Genomic DNA, 18,686 nt, shown 5'->3' with positions numbered 1-18,686 from the left:
TGGATGTCATAAAGAATATGATTGCCAGATGGTAGACAAGAGCAGAAATTCTAAGTCTCTTTTGCAGCTTTTTTTGTAGAAAGGGGTCAGCTGGTCTGATTGAGAATCCTAGTATATTACCAACAGTGCAATCCTATGTAGAGTTACTCCAATCTAAGCACACCATTTTCAATGGGCTTAACCTGGAGTAACTCGGCCTAAGATTATTCTTGGCTATTTTAACCAATTTGAACTCATGGTCTGAGGCAGAGAAATAATTTACTTATTATCTGACATAGGGTCACCATGTAACTCATGCCTTCTATTTATGCATTGGTAGCTAAGAAATTTTTCCCCAAAGCTATGTCTGCCTTGTAGTAAACTGCTTAAACTTGTTGTCGTTCAACTTATTTTATGGAAACTTTATTGTCTTAAAATAAACAGTCTTTGTTTTGGGGTCAGCTTGGTTCTTGTATTTTTAAATTCTGTATGGTCTTTGTGTTTTTTCCTTTTAATTTCTGTTATTTCTTACGTTAACATGGCAATGGCCTTTGGCTATTAGCAATAAATAAATCTAGATCTCCTAAGATTGCATTTTCATAGTATAATCCTAAATACAGTTGTACTATTCTAAGCCCATTGATTTCAGTGAATTTTCCAAGTGTAACTCTGCTTAGGATTGCACTGTTGCCGACTTCATGTTAGGATAATTTTGGCCTGGACTGTTTGTTTCTGATCTGCTCTTCTAGAAATTAGTTTTTTCCCCTGACAGAGGAAGTACTTTACTGAAATAAATTAAGAGATTCTATCAGGATTTTACAGTGACTGTACAAAATTAGCCAACTTTCTCCTGAAACTGGTCCTCCCAGTTTATACTTCTTTGTGCCCTCATATTTTAATCAGTCTCCATTGCTAATATCAATTGCAAACACGTAGTTCATCTAGGCAGTTTATCAGTAGTGTTCCCGTACCCTCGTTCAAAGGTCAGCTATAATTTGATCCCCTATCTTCAGGCAGACCAGGAAGAAGGTAAATAACAGTGGTGAGCAACACTGCAGAGAAATAAGAGCTTTTGGGCCATTAAGTTTGGAAAATGGTAAGCATTTCTCTTTGCTGTGCGTTTTTGCAGGCAGAAAGCCAGTCCTTGTGAAACGATGACCCCTGACAACATTCACATGGTCCTAGATGCTTCATATTTGTGCTGCCACCGAAAAAACTGGCTCCAGTCTTAGGGGAAATGCTTCAGGCACAGCCAAGGGCAGCTACGGATTGAAATGCATCCGAGAGGAATCTTGTCATGAATCGGTATACGACTATCAAACAGCTGGGAGATGGAACATATGGTTCTGTCCTCCTGGGAAGGAGTATTGAATCTGGGGAGCTGCTTGCCATTAAGAGGTAAGCAACTTCTGCTGTGTTTTAAATTGTGCTGAACTTAAGCATTAGGTGACAGCACAAGTTCAGGAGACTTGTGAAAACATGGGTACAAATTGTCCTTGCTCTGGCCCTGGGTAGTTGCTTTCAGCCACCCAGGTAACAGTGGGGAGCTGATCAATCAGCAGGGAGATTCAAACACTGAGTTCATATGCTCTGTGATTCTGGAGGAGCCCCCAAAAGCATGGAATGTTGTACTGGGGACAGAATTTAACTGAAGGATCTTGCCCTTCATTTTTTTTTAAAGCAAGTTTCTAGCCCTTATGGACGTGAAGATATTCAGCACTGGCACAACTTTCTGTCCGTTCAAGTAGATAGCAAAATGGTAAAAATCTGAGGGGGGAAATGTGCAAAATTGGGAGAGGTTATGTTCAATTTATATTATTTTATACAGGTCAAAAGATCAGCTTGTCTTAGTGCAGAACTTTAACTTTTTTTAGCACAGCACACAAAGACCTGGCCATCACATGATAGTTAAGGCAAACTAGATGTGAACACACATGACCACCTGAAGCTGCCTTATACTGAATCAGACCCTTGGTCCATCAAAGTAAGTATTGTCTACTCAGACCAGGGTCTCAGGTAGAGGTCTGTCACATCCTCTACTTGCCTAGTTCTTTAACTGGAGATGCTGGTGATTAAACTTGGAACCACATGTAGGAGATGAGGGTTTTCTAACGTTTGGCATTTGGCAGGGGCAAATGGTAAGAAAACGTCACAATATACCTGTGGTATAAAAGTGATTTAAAGTAATGAGAATGTCCAGAATGTTGAGTAAGCAGGCTTGTAAGGTCAACTCTTTGAACTAGCCTTGTTCACCAGTTATAGTGAACACGTGTACAATCGGTGTACAGTGTACATTGATTTTTCTTTACACGTGCATTAAGTATTTCTCAACTTACATTGAATGCACACTCAGCTGAACGTGTGATTGAAACACCACATTTATCCAGGTACTCATCCTTAGTTTCAATTGCAAAGTGAACGCCCACAGGCTCTTTCTCAAGAACATAAGAAAAGCCTGGCTGCATCAGACCAAGGCCCATCAAATCCAGCAGTCTGTTCACACAGTGGCCAACGAGGTGCCTCTAGGGAGCCCACAAACAAGACGACTGCAGCAGCATCCTGCCTGTGTTTCACAGCACCTAATATAATAGGCATGCTCCTCTGAGACTGTAGTGAATAGGTATGCATCATGACTAATATTCATTTTGACTATCCTCCATGAACATGTCCACTCCCGTCTTAAAGCCTTCCAAGTTGGCAGCCATCACCGCATCCTGGGGCAGGAAGTTCCACAATTTAGCTCTGCACTGTGTGAAGAAATACTTCCTTTTATCTGTTTTGAATCTGTCACCCTCCAGCTTCAGCAGATGAACCTGCTCTAGTATTATGAGAGGGAGAAAAGCTTCTTCCCGTCCACTCCATACCATGCATAATTTTATAGACCTCTACCATGTCTCCCCTTAACCTCCTTCTTTCCAAGCTAAACAGTACTAAGATTTTAACTGCTCCTGAGAGGGCAATTGGTCTAGCCCCCTGATCTTTCTTACAAATAGATGCGTGCACATCCATGCAGGATGTACATGCGTTCACTGTAACATGTGAAAAGGGCTGCTGAGAGCTGCCTATCTAGAGGTCAATGTATTCTTCGGTGTTGAAAACGGAAAAATAGATTAAAAATGCAAACTAAGAAATATTCTTCTTTTGCATAATTCTGGCTTTTGTTAACCGCCCCTAGTTATGTTTCTAAATTCAGCTGGCATTGTACATTCATTTTTACTCTTATCTTTGCGGTTATAAAGTATTTGCATTTTTAATGTGACTCCCACCCCCACCCCCCACCCCGAGGTCTCTGCTTGCATGGCATAACTATAAGCCTGGATGCAAAAAGCTACTTGGACACATCCAATGGGATTTTTTGACTTAGAACAGCAGACCTCCAAGCCATGCCCAAACAAACCTTTGAAAAATACCAGTGTTACAAAAGGTGTTTTCTAGATGACCATGAGGGCTGTTGTTGGAAAAAAAGTAGCCCTGAAGGCCTTTTGGTCATGAGAACCTAGTTGTGTGGTTTGTTAGATAAAATGTATACAAGCACTCTTTTGTAATAAGCTACCGAGACCACGTGTCCCACAGATTCAGTGCCATGATGCCACTAGAATGAAAATGTGAAATGATTGATGGAGTTACTGGGGGCGGCATTGACTTTCTAATTAATGTTTTTATTCTTATTAAAGGATGAAGAGGAAGTTTTACTCCTGGGAGGAATGCATGAATCTTCGAGAGGTTAAGGTACTGGGTTGTAAAGTGGTGGAAATGAGGGGTTGGATCTAGTAGCTCTTTTGCTCAATTTCTCCTAATTTCCCTGCTTACTGCAGCCCCCATCCCACCATTATACATGCTGTTTGTCCATTTAGGTTCCATGATCCTCAGCATAGCCTTTTTGAGTGGTCAAAGGGGACCACCTCCACCCTTTTTCACTAGCAAAAAGGTGGTTGGATCCCATCTAATGTCATAAGCAAGTTGCACCCTTGTAAGTTCATTGCAGTCAATGGACTTAGAAAGGTGTTAAAACTGTTTGGGACTGTATTGTAAATCAAGGCATTCCTTTCAAACTTACTGTGTAATGTTAAAGGAAGCCCCATGCTTTCAACAAGCTATCCATACAGTGGAACATCTTGTGGATTCTTTCATGCCTGAACAAGTATTTCAAGGTAATCCTAGGCATTGAAGTGTATAACCTTGATGCTGCATTTGAGAGGTTGATGGACAGGCAAAGAGCGGGCAGTTAGTTCTCAGTCTGCCCCAGCTGACATACAGTACAATCCTAAGCAAACTTACACCCATCTAAGTCCATTGTAGTCAATGGGCTTAGAAGTGTGTAACTTGGCTTAGGATGTCACTGTCAGTGGTAGCTGGCATGGACGTAACAGGAAGACACAAAGAGAAGAAGTTGAAGGTGTGCACCAAATCCAAAACTGGTGCTGCATTCTGTCACTGTAAATAGAGAGCGACGGTTGAAAAATCCGAGGGAGGATGTTGTACTGGAATAAGCAACGTGAGCATTCAGAAATATGGGGTGTTGAAATACAGTGTGTGCAAATATGCCTGTTATCAGCATGCATCTTATATGACTGAAAGAACATAGTGAATTTCTGAGTAAGTTTTTAACAGCCAGATGCTTAAATTTAGAGAGATCTCTTGTTTCTGAGACAAACATTCATTGTCACATATCAGGAAACGCTGACTGCAACAGTGCCTTGATAGTCTTATCTTGTACTTTCAGTCCTTGAAGAAACTCAACCATGCCAATGTGGTGAAGCTAAAAGAAGTTATCCGAGAAAATGATAATCTGTACTTTGTGTTCGAATACATGAAGGAGAACCTTTATCAGTTGATGAAAGAAAGGTATGCTGGTTTTCTCCCAAGCAGATTTCCGTACAGAATGTCTTAAAATACATTCAGGGCTAATCAATACTTTGGGCCCAGGTCCATTAATTTCTGCTGCTGGGCAGCTTACAATCATTTCAGCAAATCACAGTAAGCATACAACAAGCATAACACTTGTGATTTTAAGCACTGTAGGATGAGATAATGTAATGGTTAGAGCAGGGGTGTCAAACTCAGTTGTTGCGAGGGCTGGATTTGACATAAATGTCACTTGGGCTGGTCCATGCCTCGCCATCCCAGATCGAGAGTGGGGGTGTGTGGCTGCCTCGGCTGGCTTGCGGGCCAGATAAGAGCTCTCAAGGGGCTGGATTCGGCCCTCGGGTCTTATGTTTGACACCCCTGGGTTAGAGTGTTGGTTAGTATGGAGATCTGGATGTCATTCTCAGGGCAATCCTAAGGGAGCAAAGGCCTTTGGAGGCAGCGTGACCCCTGCACCAGTATAAGTGCCACTTGCACCATCCAAATGGACACTAACGCCGGTGCCAGGCCATTTACACCAGCGCTGGGGAGCAACACAGCAGTGTGAGGCACAGGCACCAGCACAGTCTCGGCGGCAGCACTCCTCCAGCGCAGGGGCTTATGCTGGTGCCAAAAGGGGTGTTCCCAGGGGGGGGCCTGACTTTAGTCAGCTCCCTAAGCCCTTTTGCCCTGGGAATCCCCATTTTTGCCAGTCCCATGTCCTTGGCCACGGCAAAACTGTCTGTGTCTGAGCATATCTCAAGAGGGTTATTCTGGGGCTTAAACAGTGTGGGATTGAGCCTTGCTCGCTGCACTTGCATCTCTTGAAGAAAGGGCAGGTTAAAAAAGTAATAGGTAGATTGTGCAAGTTAGTTTAAAACAAAAAGATAATCAACAGAGATGTATGGAATGTGGATAGCTGGTTGCATTTATATCAGCCATCAAATTGTCCTTCCATTGATATATGAGTACATATAAGGAATGCATGTATGAACAAACTTTTCTCCTTAACTTCTACCTTACAGGAATAAATTGTTTCCAGAATCTACTGTCAGGAATATTATGTATCAGATTCTTCAAGGGCTTGCATTTATACATAAACATGGTAAGATACTAATGCCAAATTGGAGTCATATCTGTAACTATGCAGATGGCACAGAGGAATGACACGGAGGAATATTAATAACATATTAGTTTTTGGGCTGGTAACAAGGATGCAATGTTTCTTGTTTGGATTTATGATGGTGAAAATGACATCAAAAAAAGTGACTGGGGCTTTAAAAATGCATTGGGTAGAAGTTGCTTTTATAGCGGAGTGATGCTTGTAGAGTAATAAAATGCACTTCAGTTTCCAAGTAGAAATGTATTGAGCTATTCTGTTTGAATACCACCCTTGTGTGCCCTGTATGATTTCTGTTGGAGGGTTATGAATTGCCATTTCGTGCAGAAAATGTGAGGTATCTTGCTAAAATGGAATATAGCAAGTTTTGTGGTCAGAGGTCTTGTTAATACACATAATAGCTCTCGATGGGTAGCTGTGTTAGTCTGTCAATAGCAGTAGAAAAGAACAAGAGTCCAGTAGCACCTTAAAGACTAAAAAGATTTCTGGCAGGGTATGAGCTTTTCGTGAGCCACAGTTCACTTCTTCAGAAAAATAATATAGTTTTCAGAAGAAGAAGAATGGTTCTGTGCAGTTCTGAGTGAAACGATGATGCCCTTTGGTATGTAGGGCTGTTTTAAGAAGTATAGGTATAATGTATGCAAAACATACTGCAAAAAGACAAATCAGTGGGTTCTAGATCAAATCAAGCCTGAACTGCCCCTAGAAGCTAAAATGACTAAACTCAGAGTATCATACTTTGGCCACATTGTGAGAAGACCAGAGTCACTGGAAAAGACAGTCATGCTAGGAAAAGTTGAATGCAGCAGGAAAAGAGGAAGACCCAACAAGAGATGGATGGACTCAATAAAGGAAGCCACAGCCCTCAATTTGCAAGATCTGAGCAAGGCTGTTAACAATAGGACATTGATTCATAGGGTCCCCATAAGTCAAAAGAGATTTGACGACACTTAACACACACATGCAAAGCATTATGTAGAAGCTGGAATGTCTGAGGGAAAGATATTTTCCCTGGGTACTGGATTTGCATGGATAGCATGGTTCTTGTTTGTTTTTAACAAGAGGAAGCATGCAGTCCTAGGATCCTCTCCACATACATGCCTGGGAAGAGGTGCTAGTTCTGTACTTTTGTGCCCTGTGTTTCGAATATTCTTATTTGATTTGCAGTAGTAAGCATGGTGGCGTACAAGTATAGAAAGGATTCTGATGTGTCAGTGGTTTGGTTCTGCTGGAGGATTTCCACCCATGGAACACAACTTTCATGGTTCGCCCTTACTGCTGCCACCTGAAATGTGCCCCCAGATCCTACTTTCCATGGCAGCAGAAGGGGGGAGATGAGAAAATCACATCCCGCAGATAGAAATTCTTCCAGCCACAGAAATGCTGCATTGGATCCAAGCCACTGTCTAGCAGGTTTGATTTTGAGCAGGGACTCAGCCCCCAAATTTGTTTGTAATACCATAGCTGAGCCCTGGAATATACAGGGATGGCATTTGCTGCCATCCCTGAGTCACCATGACCGCCTTCCACCCTGCCAGCAATCAAGTCAGAGGATAGCCTGGAGATGAAGCCCTACGAGGAAAGGCTGAAGGAATTGGGAATGTTTAGTCTGGAGAAGAGGAAGTTGGGCGGGGACATGATTGCTCTCTTTAAGTATTTGAAGGGCTGTCACTTAGAGGAGGGCAGGGAGCTGTTCCTGTTGGCAGCAGAGGATAATAATGGGTTGCCAGCAGAAAGGCTCTGGCTGGATATTAGGGGGGGAATTTTTTACAGTTAAGAGTGGTTCGACAGTGGAATGAGCTACCTAGGAAAGTGGTGAGCTCCCCTTCACTGGCAGTCTTTAAGCAGAGGCTGGACAAACACTTGTCAGGAATGCTCTAGGCTGATCCTGCATTAAGCAGGGGGTTGGAGTAGATGGCCTGTATGGCCCCTTCCAACTCTGTGATTCTATATAGTTTCCAGATGACTTGAGCTCCAGTGTCTCTTTAAAAATTTACTACTTACTAGTGTTGCCTGGGTCCAGCTCCTTTGACTTCAACAAACTTTTATGGCAGAGGTGCATGACCAGGCCAGTTATTTCAGGTCAGTTGGCAGGCATGCTGATAATCTGCCATAAAACCATACCAAGTAAAAGAAAGAATGTAAAGGTGGAGGGGGGTAAGATTAACCAATGTTTATTTTGCACTACAGGATTTTTTCACAGAGACTTGAAACCTGAAAATCTCCTTTGCATGGGACCAGAACTTGTGAAAATAGCAGATTTTGGCCTGGCACGGGAAATTAGGTCCAGACCTCCCTACACAGACTATGTATCCACAAGATGGTAAGCACTAGAATTATATTTTGTGGTGTGTTGGGTTGAATTTACCATTATTCCCACCATGAAGTTTGAAATTTGTGGTGAAATCAATGAATTTGTTGAATTCTCCTTCCTTGGTTCCTGAGGCTGACTCTGGTATGGGTTCAACGGGTTGGCCAGTAATGCCCAAAGAAGACCCTGTTCTGGCCTTTTGCAAGTCTGAAATGCTGACCAAGAAAGGTGCTGAATAGATGTTGTTCAAGAACTGCTTACCTTATATTCTTTGAAAAACTTTATCAGGGTAAAATTGATATTCTCACAGAAATCCTGGGGAAGTTGTTGTCAATAAGAGAACTGCATTTTGTATTTGGTTTGCCAGTTCAGAATTTTGAAGGTTCCAGGGCAGACTGTACTAACAAAGATTTTATTTTGCCACCATGTAGGGGCTAATTTTTCCTATGAATTTTGAGGGGGAAGAGCAGGGGAAATTAAGAAGAGAGATAAGGGGAGATAAACAATGAATGGGAAAGGGCAGCCAACAGTTCCTCCTTCCTTCTTTGCATAACTTCTGTCCTCTTCGAGAATTCTTAGCAGGCAGAACTCCCTTGTGGTGAGGGTAACAAGTAGCCACCCTTATCCATATGCTTTTGAGATCTAGCTCCCTTTCCCTCATGGGCACCGCAGCACTTCTAGAGCATACTTGCTCTAGCAGGCAGGGATTCAAGCAGAGCATTCCCTTGCCCATTCAATATTGCATTAAGCCACCTGAACAAATGGGTAGGTAGGATTTTCTAGCCCTACTCTTAAAACTTTAAGATTCTGGATCTTTAGGCAGGGGAAAGCAGATGCCTTCAGAATGAGTGAGAAAGGACAAGGGAGATGGAAGGGGCGTGAGAAATCTCCTTGACGGCAGATACATGGAGAAAGTGCATAGAAGTGCGCTGATGCTGCTGGCTTCATTGGCTGCTCAGATGTAATCCTGTGTTTTTCTGGAGAGAAACATAGATGGGTTAAGGGACACATGCCCTTGGTTAAGAGCACTGGTTCCCAACCAGGGGTCCGTGGACCCCCAGGGGTCCGCAAGAACTAAATTAAGGTCCGTGAAACAAAGTTATAAACCCATAATAAATTAATATTTTCAATTAAAAGTTCTCTATTATAAAAATATATATTCAAATATTATTCTAAGTTTAATGTTTAACTAACAGTTATGATTAAAGTTTATTTTCAAATTCTCAGAATTTTTATTTTGAACCTTGGGGTCCCTGCACCAAACAAAAAAGTCCTAGTGGTCCCTGGTCAAAAAATGGTTGGGAACCACTGGTTAAGAGGGTCACGTCTTAACTAGCTGTTAGTCTTCCCATTAAAACGAAGATCTGCAATTCTAAGCATCAAAGAATGGATCATAGTGAACAAACCATAAATACGATTGCTGGCGTTGAGCAGTCAGTGCTGCCGCAAAAGGGTGAACCCTTTTTAAGAGGGCCCCCTTGCAGTCTCAGGCCAGTGATAAGCCTAGGCAACCTTTTGATTAGCACTCGTTATAGATAACCATGTTTGCTTTTGGCTTACAGGTACAGAGCTCCAGAAGTGCTCTTGAGATCCACTAACTATAGTTCTCCCATTGACATCTGGGCTGTCGGTTGCATAATGGCAGAAGTTTACACCCTCAGACCCCTCTTCCCAGGTTCCAGTGAAATTGATACTATTTTCAAGATTTGCCAAGTGCTGGGGACGCCAAAAAAGGTAGCTGAATGAAAACCCAGTTGTTGATGCCCATGAGGAATTGCAACTGTGTATATATGGTGTTCTTTTATTTTTCCCATCCCCTTTTAGCGTTTTAATGGTGTGGATATTGTATTATTGGTATCGTACTATTGATATCAATGGTGTGGATATCGTACTAGGTGTGTGTGCTCTCATGACATATAGGAACAAGGTGATGAAGTAAAAAAAAGTAAAGGAAAAAAATCATGTGTGGCCTTCATACTCACTTGGCAGCAAGTCCTACCAGTGGGGCCAACTCTCAAGCGAATGCTCATTGGATGGCATCCTTAAAGTTTATCCCCTACTCTTTACTGCTGGTAGCCACATTGTGGCTTCTCTCTCTTTCAGTCAGTGAATTGCTTGGTAGCTTCCCTTGCTTCCTTGTTGTTTTCTACTCTTTACATTATTCATTGGTACATTGTCCTGTCTCCAAGGAATAGGAGCAGTAGTTCACTAGAATTGGAAACCCATTTCAGATTCTAGTTAAAGCAGTAACTCTGGTTGTCACTACCCACAGTATTGAGGGAGGGCAGAATTTGCTCCAGAGAGAGGAGAAGAGGGAATGTGTGTTCCTAAGGACAGCTCCCAATTTCTTAGCCATAAGCAAGAAGCATCCAGTGTTACAACCGCAGTGGCCCAGAGCATAAGCCATTCTAGTCCCTGGTGGTCCCTTCCAACTCTATGATTCTATGAAATTTGCATACTCGAACCTTAAACTAGGGCCTGGTTCACAGTGAGGTAGTAAACCACTGGGCTGTACCATAGTGTGTGTGTGTGGGGGGGGGGGGCTATCACATAGAGGGCTGCAGTAACTGCATAGACAGTTCTTTTAATGGCCAGCATGCTTTAATCCCTTTCAGAATGACTGGCCTGAAGGCTACCGGCTTTCAAGCGCCATGAATTTCCGTTGGCCACAGTGTGTACCCAACAACCTGAAGACCCTCATCCCTAACGCGAGCAGCGAGGCGATACAGCTCATGAGAGACATGCTGCAGTGGGACCCCAAGAAACGGCCAACAGCAAGCCAGGTTTGCGCTTTCTGTACACGCACACGGCTTTGCCACCCAGCTGCCTTGCTGGTCACATGCTGTCTCTTCTGGAATCGAAGTCTCCTTCGGCAGTGAAAGTGGAGGAGATGAAAATAGTAGTGTGTGCTTCGGTTCCTCCTGATCACTATTGCTCCTCCAGTCCCCGATCTGTAAAATATTTCTATGCAGCTGGGGGCTGCAGCCACAACTTTGTTTCTCTCTAGTTCTTGTTCTCAGTCAGTTAGTAAAAAATAAACATTCTGAAAATGATCTCAAATTCTTTGCGGTCTGGCAAGTAACACCTAAAAAATATCAAAGGTCTAATATTGAACGTATTTTAAGTCAGCAGGAAGCACGTTTTGTGCATCTCTTTGATTGTGTAACTCCTAAAGGGTTAAGCATGGCAAATGATTTCACCTTTCTGTAATTGTATTGCACCTGGGATCGTTTCTACTGTGTATTTAAATGTATTGCTTACATTGTACTAACTGACTGAGAACAAGAAAGGGTTCTTGTCAGGTCCATACCTCACAAGTCACTGTGCTTGAAAATAGATGCAATTGTGTGAGTATAAGATTTCATTTTGATTATTAAATTAAGACAATGTATAATTTATACATTATTATTAATTAAATGTTTATGTCAGCAACTATAAGCGTCCTGAGAGAAATATATCCAGGCGCTGAATACAACTATTAACTTAAAGTGTTCTGAGAGTATATCCAGACACAAGAAACGAACTTGTCCTTTTGGGGTGGCTGAAGAAGATTTGAAACAGGCTTTGTTACCGGCATCCTGTTCTACCCTACCATTCTTTATGGACAATATTCATGCTTTATGAAGAAAATATTATGCACAAAATTCTTGTCTGTTGACTGAATTTTGAAAAAAGTTTGAAATTTTTTTATTTTGTACAAATTTATGGTTGTATGCCTTGTTGCACTATGGAGCAATAGTGTAATATAATAGTGTACATAATAGTGTTCTATATAAACAGTTGGAAAGTTTACATAAGAGAAATTGTAATTGTGTTAATATTAGCCTACAACTGTATTTTCTTAACTACAAAGTAAATTCCAGGCAATCCAAATTTTGTAAATTTGCTTACTTTTCTACTTTTGCACAATGATTTTTGCATTTTATCACTATGTTTGCCTTATTGTAATTTTGCCAACCCTATATCAGATTACAGAGTTGTGCAGAACACTCGAGCTGTTAAACTGTATTCAGTCATCACTTTGGGTTGCAGGATTTAAGCACAGGAATACCCAATCAATTTCAAGCATATCTTCTACCCTTAAGGGCTAGAAACGTTCTCATTTTTCAAAAAATGACAGCGGAGAGTTTCAGGAAGCTACAGCTTATGCCTAAGGTCACACTGGGCTTTTCTGCGCTCCTGCAGAATTGTTGCATACACCCAGCTCTGGTTATAGAATGCAAAATTTTGTGTGTTTGTGTGTGATGAGTCTTCAGGCTGTTGTTTTCCTGGTTTAACCTTAACTGTCTCTTATTTTCTTTTAGGCACTTCGCTATCCTTACTTCCAGGTAGGCCAAGCATTGGGCACCTCGCGTTGTATTCAGGAGCTCGGAAAGCCGCCAAGAGATAAAGCCCAAGTTCCTGATAAAGCCCAAGTCCACATGAAGCCCGTCCCACCCACAGAGCCTCCGCCTAAGCCACACGTTCGCCTCTCGTCTCGACCATTCCAGCCAAGCCAGCCCTCCCATCCCCTGATACACCCATTCAAAGCAGAGTCTTTGGTGAATGGCCATTTAAGGGATGGCAAGCCCAATCAGGGGGTTCTGCCAAATATTCACAGTAAAATTCCTCAGCAGGTAAGACCCAGTCTTTGGTGACCCCTTTCAAAGGGCAACAGTAGTGTGGTTTGAGCACAGGTCTCTTGATGCTAAGTGAAGCAGTGGAGATGGGATTCCCTCTGCGTGCTAGCCTGGGTCCTTCCGCGGGGGCTTGCCTCCCTGTCAAATTGTTCTGTACCTTCAGAGTGGCCCTGTAGCTGCAGGCAGAGGTTGCATTCTTGCACAATTGTTGTAGCCCTCCCCCCAATATTCTGGGATAGCCTCGGGACCTCTGAGTTAGTTTCCAGAGCATTAGACATCAAAGTTCATCACAGAGTAGGCAGAGTGAGGGACGTAGCGCTTCACCAGGTCGCTTCAGCTATAAGAGCGTGGAAAGATTAATCTGCTTTCTGATCACAATCTGTTGTTGCATTTAGGGGGAGTCACACAAAGCTGAGTTGGACCACTGGTTTGTCTAGTGCAATACAGCTTACTCCTCTGACTGGCGTCTTCCCAGGATGTCATGCAGAGGAAGGTCTTTCCTGACACCTAGAATCCTTTAACTGGGATGCTAGGGACTGACACTTGGGCTAAGGATATACGAAGCTATGCCAAGATTATGCTCTGCTGGTGAGCTGCAATCTTCCCATGGCTTTATGTAGAGCCTTAAAATAAAGGCAGATGCTGACATCTCTACTTTCATGGAATGTGAAGAAATACAAGGATCCGCTTTTCAAGACAGCTTGCCATGCACTGCAATCAAATTATATTCATATAATTGAAACGCTCATAAGGAGGTCTAGCATGGTGAGAGCCAGTGTGGTGTAGTGGTTAAGAGGGGTGGCTTGGAGCGGTGGACTATGATCTGGGGAACTGGATTTGTATCCCCACTCTTCCACAAGAAGCCAGCTGGGTGACCTTGGGCTAGTCACACTCTCTCAGCCCAACTACCTCACAGCGTGTCTGTTGTGGGTAGGGGAAGGGAAGGTGATTGTAAACCGGTTTGAGTCTTTCTTAAGAGGTAGAGAAAGTTGGCATATAAAAACTAACTCTTCTCATTATTCTTCTGATTCCATCCTTCCCACACACATTTTTTTGTTCTAATCATGTTGTTCTTTATTTACACAATTCAGCTGTTTCACTGGTTAGTTGTCTATGACACAACAACAAAAAGGATTCTATGCCTTGAAAACAGAGACTGGAAAACACTCTCAGTTGAAATTCTTTAGGGACATTGTACATTACCATGTATTGGATTTGGTCCCTATATTTTAGGTTGATTCTGTTTTGCTCCATTCCGTGCATACTGGCAGTTCATCCTTGTTTCTGAGCCTTCACTGGACACACCACTGTATTTACACAACTGTGCTGCAGCTCTGGTCTCATCTTCCTGTGATTCTGCTCTGTTTTGTTTTTCCCACCATGACAGAAAACTGCCATTGAGACTGAGCAGACAAATGGTGAGCTGAAGCCAAAGAACCGGCATCAGTGGGGACATGTGACTGGAACGCTGAAAGGTTCTGAGGACTGGAAGGACTTGGCAGGTTCTGAGGAAGGTTCTTCCCTCCCCAGAACTGACTTCCAAAATAAAGGACAGACTGAGGGAGCTCTTTGTAGGTATGTTACTTTGTTCTTTACAGGTAATCATGTGCTTATGTGTGTACCACTTTCTTTGTTCTCTCTCACACAGCCCTTTTCTTGGGAACAAGTTTACCATCCTAAGCATGTTTACTAGGTAGCAAACAGTCTTGGGGGATTCAATCAGCTTTTTCTTAAACCGGTTGTAGGAATGGGCATTGTGGCCAGTGTAGCTCTTTACAGTCCATACCTGTTCTCTTTATTTTCACATTCACACAATAGCATCTTTTTGTTATACTGTATGACAGGGGTGCAATGGCAACCTGCTTCTCGCTTGCCTTGAAAGCCCCTTGCTGGGGGCGGCATAAGTTGGCTATGACTTGATGGCACTTTGCACACATGACGGGTGCACAACTCAAGTAGTTTGGTGGGCCTTAAGGGACCTTGACCAGATGAGGGGTCAGAACACCATCTGTCAGTTGAGAGAGCAGCTGAGGAGTGATGTTCTGACCCTCCCCTCATCTTCTCACTCTGTTCCTAGGATGTGATGGGAATTTGGGAGTGAGTTCAGAATACCATCTCATGGCCAACAGACAATGCGCTAGCTCTCCTCTCCCCTCAGAAACTTTTCCCTGCATCCCAGAGCATAGGCCTAGGAAGAGGTTTTCAGCATGGCCAGAATCCAATACTTAGATGAGAGCTGGTGTATTTGGGTTGCACATGGGTCACAAGGCTCAATGTTATGTGCCCATTCTGTATAAGAATGGTCTTAAGAGTCTTGGGTTTCAGTCCTGTATAGATAGATGGCATACATCTCTAAAGCAGTCTGTGGGTAATGCAGCCTTGCAGTTTATATATGTTTACTTAGGATTAAGTCCTGCTGAGTTCAGTGGTGTGTGTTGTGTGTTAAGTGCCGTCAAGTCGCTTCCGACTCATGGCGAGTTCAGTGGGCTCCTGTGCAAACAGGTGAGATTGCATCGGATTGCACCCTTAGTTAACAACGGTCCATAAACCCATGTCCAATTTGTCTTCTTCTCTCTGCTGTGCTCTGGGTTCCCCTCACCCTACTCCATGGCTTGGTGGAAGCCCTCTCTGCACTGTGTGTCTTCCTTCATCAGATTTCACTTGATTTAACAAGTATAGTATGTACCTTGGGCTTCTTTCAATTTGACTGCAGCTGCCTTGAAGACAAAGTGTTACCTTTGTTGTTTCTTTGTCCTGAAGCAAGCACTCTGCCATTCATGGCAATATGAAAGAAGGAAGGGCTGTACCATGCCGTCTAAGCAGGAGTCTTTTTGTTTTTTTGTTACAGATTTGAAAGTATTTTAGATCTGAAGCCTTCAACCTGCATCGTCACTGGCAATAGTGCACCTTCCTACCTTCGGCAGGACACGCCAACGTTACAAGTTTCTGCAGCCAAACAGCATTACTTGAAACATTCTAGGTATTTACCTGGTTAGTAAAAAATAAAATTATTTACTAAGATACTAATTCATAAAGTATGGGAATTAAATTTTGAAACGGGGTGTGTGGTGTGTGGCCTTATTCTGCTTCTTTTGTTATTCCTCTGGAAGCTTTACAATTCTTTTCTTTCCCTATATTATTTAAATAACTGTCCTAGAAATCCAGAGCCTGCTCACTCACCCACTTACCCTTTGGGAACTCTCTTGTGCTCTGGTTACCCAATCAAGTATTGGCATTTGCAAGTAAGTGTGTAAAAGGTTGGGTGGGGAGAACAGTTTGGATATGGGGGAGGATAGCTGCGCAAACCATTTTTACACTTAAGCCGTAATGAAGATAAATAGTATTTCTGCAATCTATTACAGAAGTATATTCCTGCAGCATTTTAACAGCAGCTTTTTGTTTCTGCACTAGGAATAAGCCCAAGGAATAATTTAGTATCCAGTTCAAGCAAAGATTCCACCCCATCTAATCCATGGCCCAGTTCTAATTTTCCTGGAAAGACAACTGTGGTGGCAGGAGGGATCACCAGGCTGAATACCAGTAAGAAGTGATGCTGGAAACGATGGGATGTAGGATTCCACTGTCTGTAGGATTCTTGACTCTCCACTCAACAGGATTCTTGGCTATCCTGGTACAATTGAGTCCAGATGTCCCAACACTTGATTGGGTCTTCCAGATGCTGAAAATTAAAGCTGTAGGAATTATACAGTTTTTTAATGTAGGGTTTTCTTCAGTATTGTTGTATGGGAATGACTGGTTGCTGCTTATATGAGTAGGTGTGATAGTCCAGATGGTGTATTTACAGGAAGAATTGTAAAACATCTTGATAGCTGCAGAAAGCTATACAATTCAGTTAAAGATCGAGATAATGACATAAAAGAAGATTTTTAAAAAAGAAAAGAATCCTCTTGATTCAAACACTCAGCAGCTAACATGTGAAAGGATTGTACGTTCTCAGATTTTATGCAGTTGCCCTATGAGGAAGGCTTGACTTACATGTTGGAGAAAGGGAAGTTTCCATCTTTCAGTTTTCCTTGTGGAGTGAAATTTTGGCATAGGAGTACCTTCAAACAAGAAAAAGAAGGCAGTACCATAGGAGAGACAGATCTTTGAACTGGCCCTGTGTGTTAGAACCTCAGCCTTTTGTCTTGAACACAGTCCAGAAGACATGCTTGATTTATATGTCAAAAAGGTAGAGAACAGATTTGTTTGCTTGATTATCCTAGTTGAAATCAGTATTGGCTTTCAGGCTATGCCAGACTGGAGAGTCAAATTTATGACTCAGTGTATTAGAGATTAATTCCTCCCTCCCATTTTTAAACAAGCAACTTCTAAAGGTATGTAGTACCTTGTGAATGTTTGTGTTGATCCACTGCCTTAGCATCAGTTGTGTCCATTTCTGTTTTCCATTTTTTCCCCAGGCCAAACAGGACCAAGTGGACTGACTGGTGTTTATATCCCTTCCTTTCTGAATAAAGAAGTTGGCTCTGCTGGCCAGAGGGTCCAGTTGGCACCACTCATTGACCTGCCCCCTGCTGATCCATCTTCTCGTAAGAACTGCTTGTCTTTTCCAAATAATAACAACATTGCTGATCTATGTGCTGTTTCATTCTGAAATCCTGAAGCCTCTGCTAGTTTCTCTCCTGTCCATGTATTTAGGATGGCTCCAGGCAGAAACTTGGCATGCATCCAGCATTGTTCTCTGGTACCCACTTAAACAGATGGGCTCTTATCTGCCAATATTGCATCCTTCCTTTGCTTTCAATGATTGAAAATGGCTGGTAGAGTAACACTGCAATCCTGAGCAGATTTATACCCTTCTTAGAATGATGCAGATTTGGTTAAGACTGCACTGTAAAGCTCAGCCAGGGGTGTCGCCTTCAGAATTTTTCAATGCAGAATTGTTCTCTAGTAGTATATGGTTCCACAGTTTAATGATCATACACCACCAGTGCGGAATTCAGTATCCGGTCAGCTTCACGTAAAACAACTACCACCGTGTTTTTAGGGCCGTAAAGATGGACATGAAATATGTGGGAAGGACTTCCAAGCTGTTCACCACTCTGGACCACTCTAGCTGCAGATTAAATTATTAAAAAGAAACCACTCTTTGCAGATCTGCTTAAGTTTAGTCATATGTGCAGATGGCCTTGGAATAGGCCTTTCCATTAAAAAAAACCCTTAATAATAACACAAAAAAAGTCCTTTTTGTGGCTCTTGGCAGAGCCTAGGATGGTAGTTTGAAACCACTTTAAATTCCCTTGTCATTCCAGTAAAACAACTCCTCTGCCTTAACCCCTGATCCATTCCCTCTTTGTACAGCTTACTCTTTTTCATTTGCAGAGTATGTTCCTCTGAAGTCTGTCAGACCTCATATTGGGAGGCCATCATTTAATATACCTATGAGAAGCACACCTGGACTACTGCCACAGCCACCAATGGTCCAGCCAGTTCATGGACGAATTGACTGGTCTTCAAAATACGGCGCTCACCGATGAATCCTCAAGTTGGTTGTGCCTTTTGTGGAATTATGACCAATGCTAACATAACTTCCAATAACGTTTCATAAGCCAGCAGCTTTACAGTTTCTTATCCTCTGCGACCAAGACATTTCACGACTGTTTGAGGAATATGTATGTGTATATACATATATTATGTGTATTAGTATATATGTGTATATATTAGTTGTATGTATTTGAAAGCAATCTTGTACCATTTTTTATTGTTTTTATATGAGGGGGACAATTATTTTCCTAGAACCATAAACATTTGTATATCAGGCCTACAATTGATTTTTTGGGGGCATTTTTAT

At 42.4% G+C, this 18,686-nt stretch overlaps 2 protein-coding genes across 2 annotated transcripts in view; both read left to right on the top strand.

Annotated features, from left to right (window-relative positions):
• Positions 1 to 18,686, top strand: part of LOC130484002 (glutathione S-transferase 3-like) — a 99,652-nt gene that overhangs the window by 20,797 nt on the left and 60,169 nt on the right. The window lies entirely within an intron of this gene.
• CILK1 (ciliogenesis associated kinase 1) lies at positions 1,261 to 18,449 on the top strand. Its single transcript, XM_056856910.1, has 13 exons — positions 1,261 to 1,377; positions 3,654 to 3,708; positions 4,703 to 4,824; positions 5,850 to 5,929; positions 8,135 to 8,267; positions 9,818 to 9,989; positions 10,871 to 11,038; positions 12,560 to 12,871; positions 14,262 to 14,449; positions 15,723 to 15,865; positions 16,286 to 16,414; positions 17,296 to 17,424; positions 18,218 to 18,449. The coding sequence occupies exons 1-13, from the start codon at positions 1,277 to 1,279 to the stop codon at positions 18,370 to 18,372; spliced, it is 1,887 nt and encodes a 628-aa protein (XP_056712888.1). The 5' UTR covers positions 1,261 to 1,276; the 3' UTR covers positions 18,373 to 18,449.

The sequence above is a fragment of the Euleptes europaea genome, chromosome 10 (assembly GCF_029931775.1).
Source record: "Euleptes europaea isolate rEulEur1 chromosome 10, rEulEur1.hap1, whole genome shotgun sequence".
NCBI lineage: Eukaryota > Metazoa > Chordata > Lepidosauria > Squamata > Sphaerodactylidae > Euleptes > Euleptes europaea.
The sequence above is the reverse complement of the archived record's forward strand: the minus strand, read 5'-3'. Positions and strand labels throughout refer to the sequence as shown.

Excerpts from the sequence above, each read along its gene's own strand:
- CILK1 (XM_056856910.1), top strand. The coding sequence starts at position 1,277 with ATGAATCGGTATACGACTATCAAACAGCTGGGAGATGGAACATATGGT. Across the intron at positions 4,825-5,849 it reads TATCAGTTGATGAAAGAAAG|GAATAAATTGTTTCCAGAAT; the intron begins GTATGCTGGTTT and ends TCTACCTTACAG. Across the intron at positions 17,425-18,217 it reads CCCTGCTGATCCATCTTCTC|AGTATGTTCCTCTGAAGTCT; the intron begins GTAAGAACTGCT and ends TTTCATTTGCAG.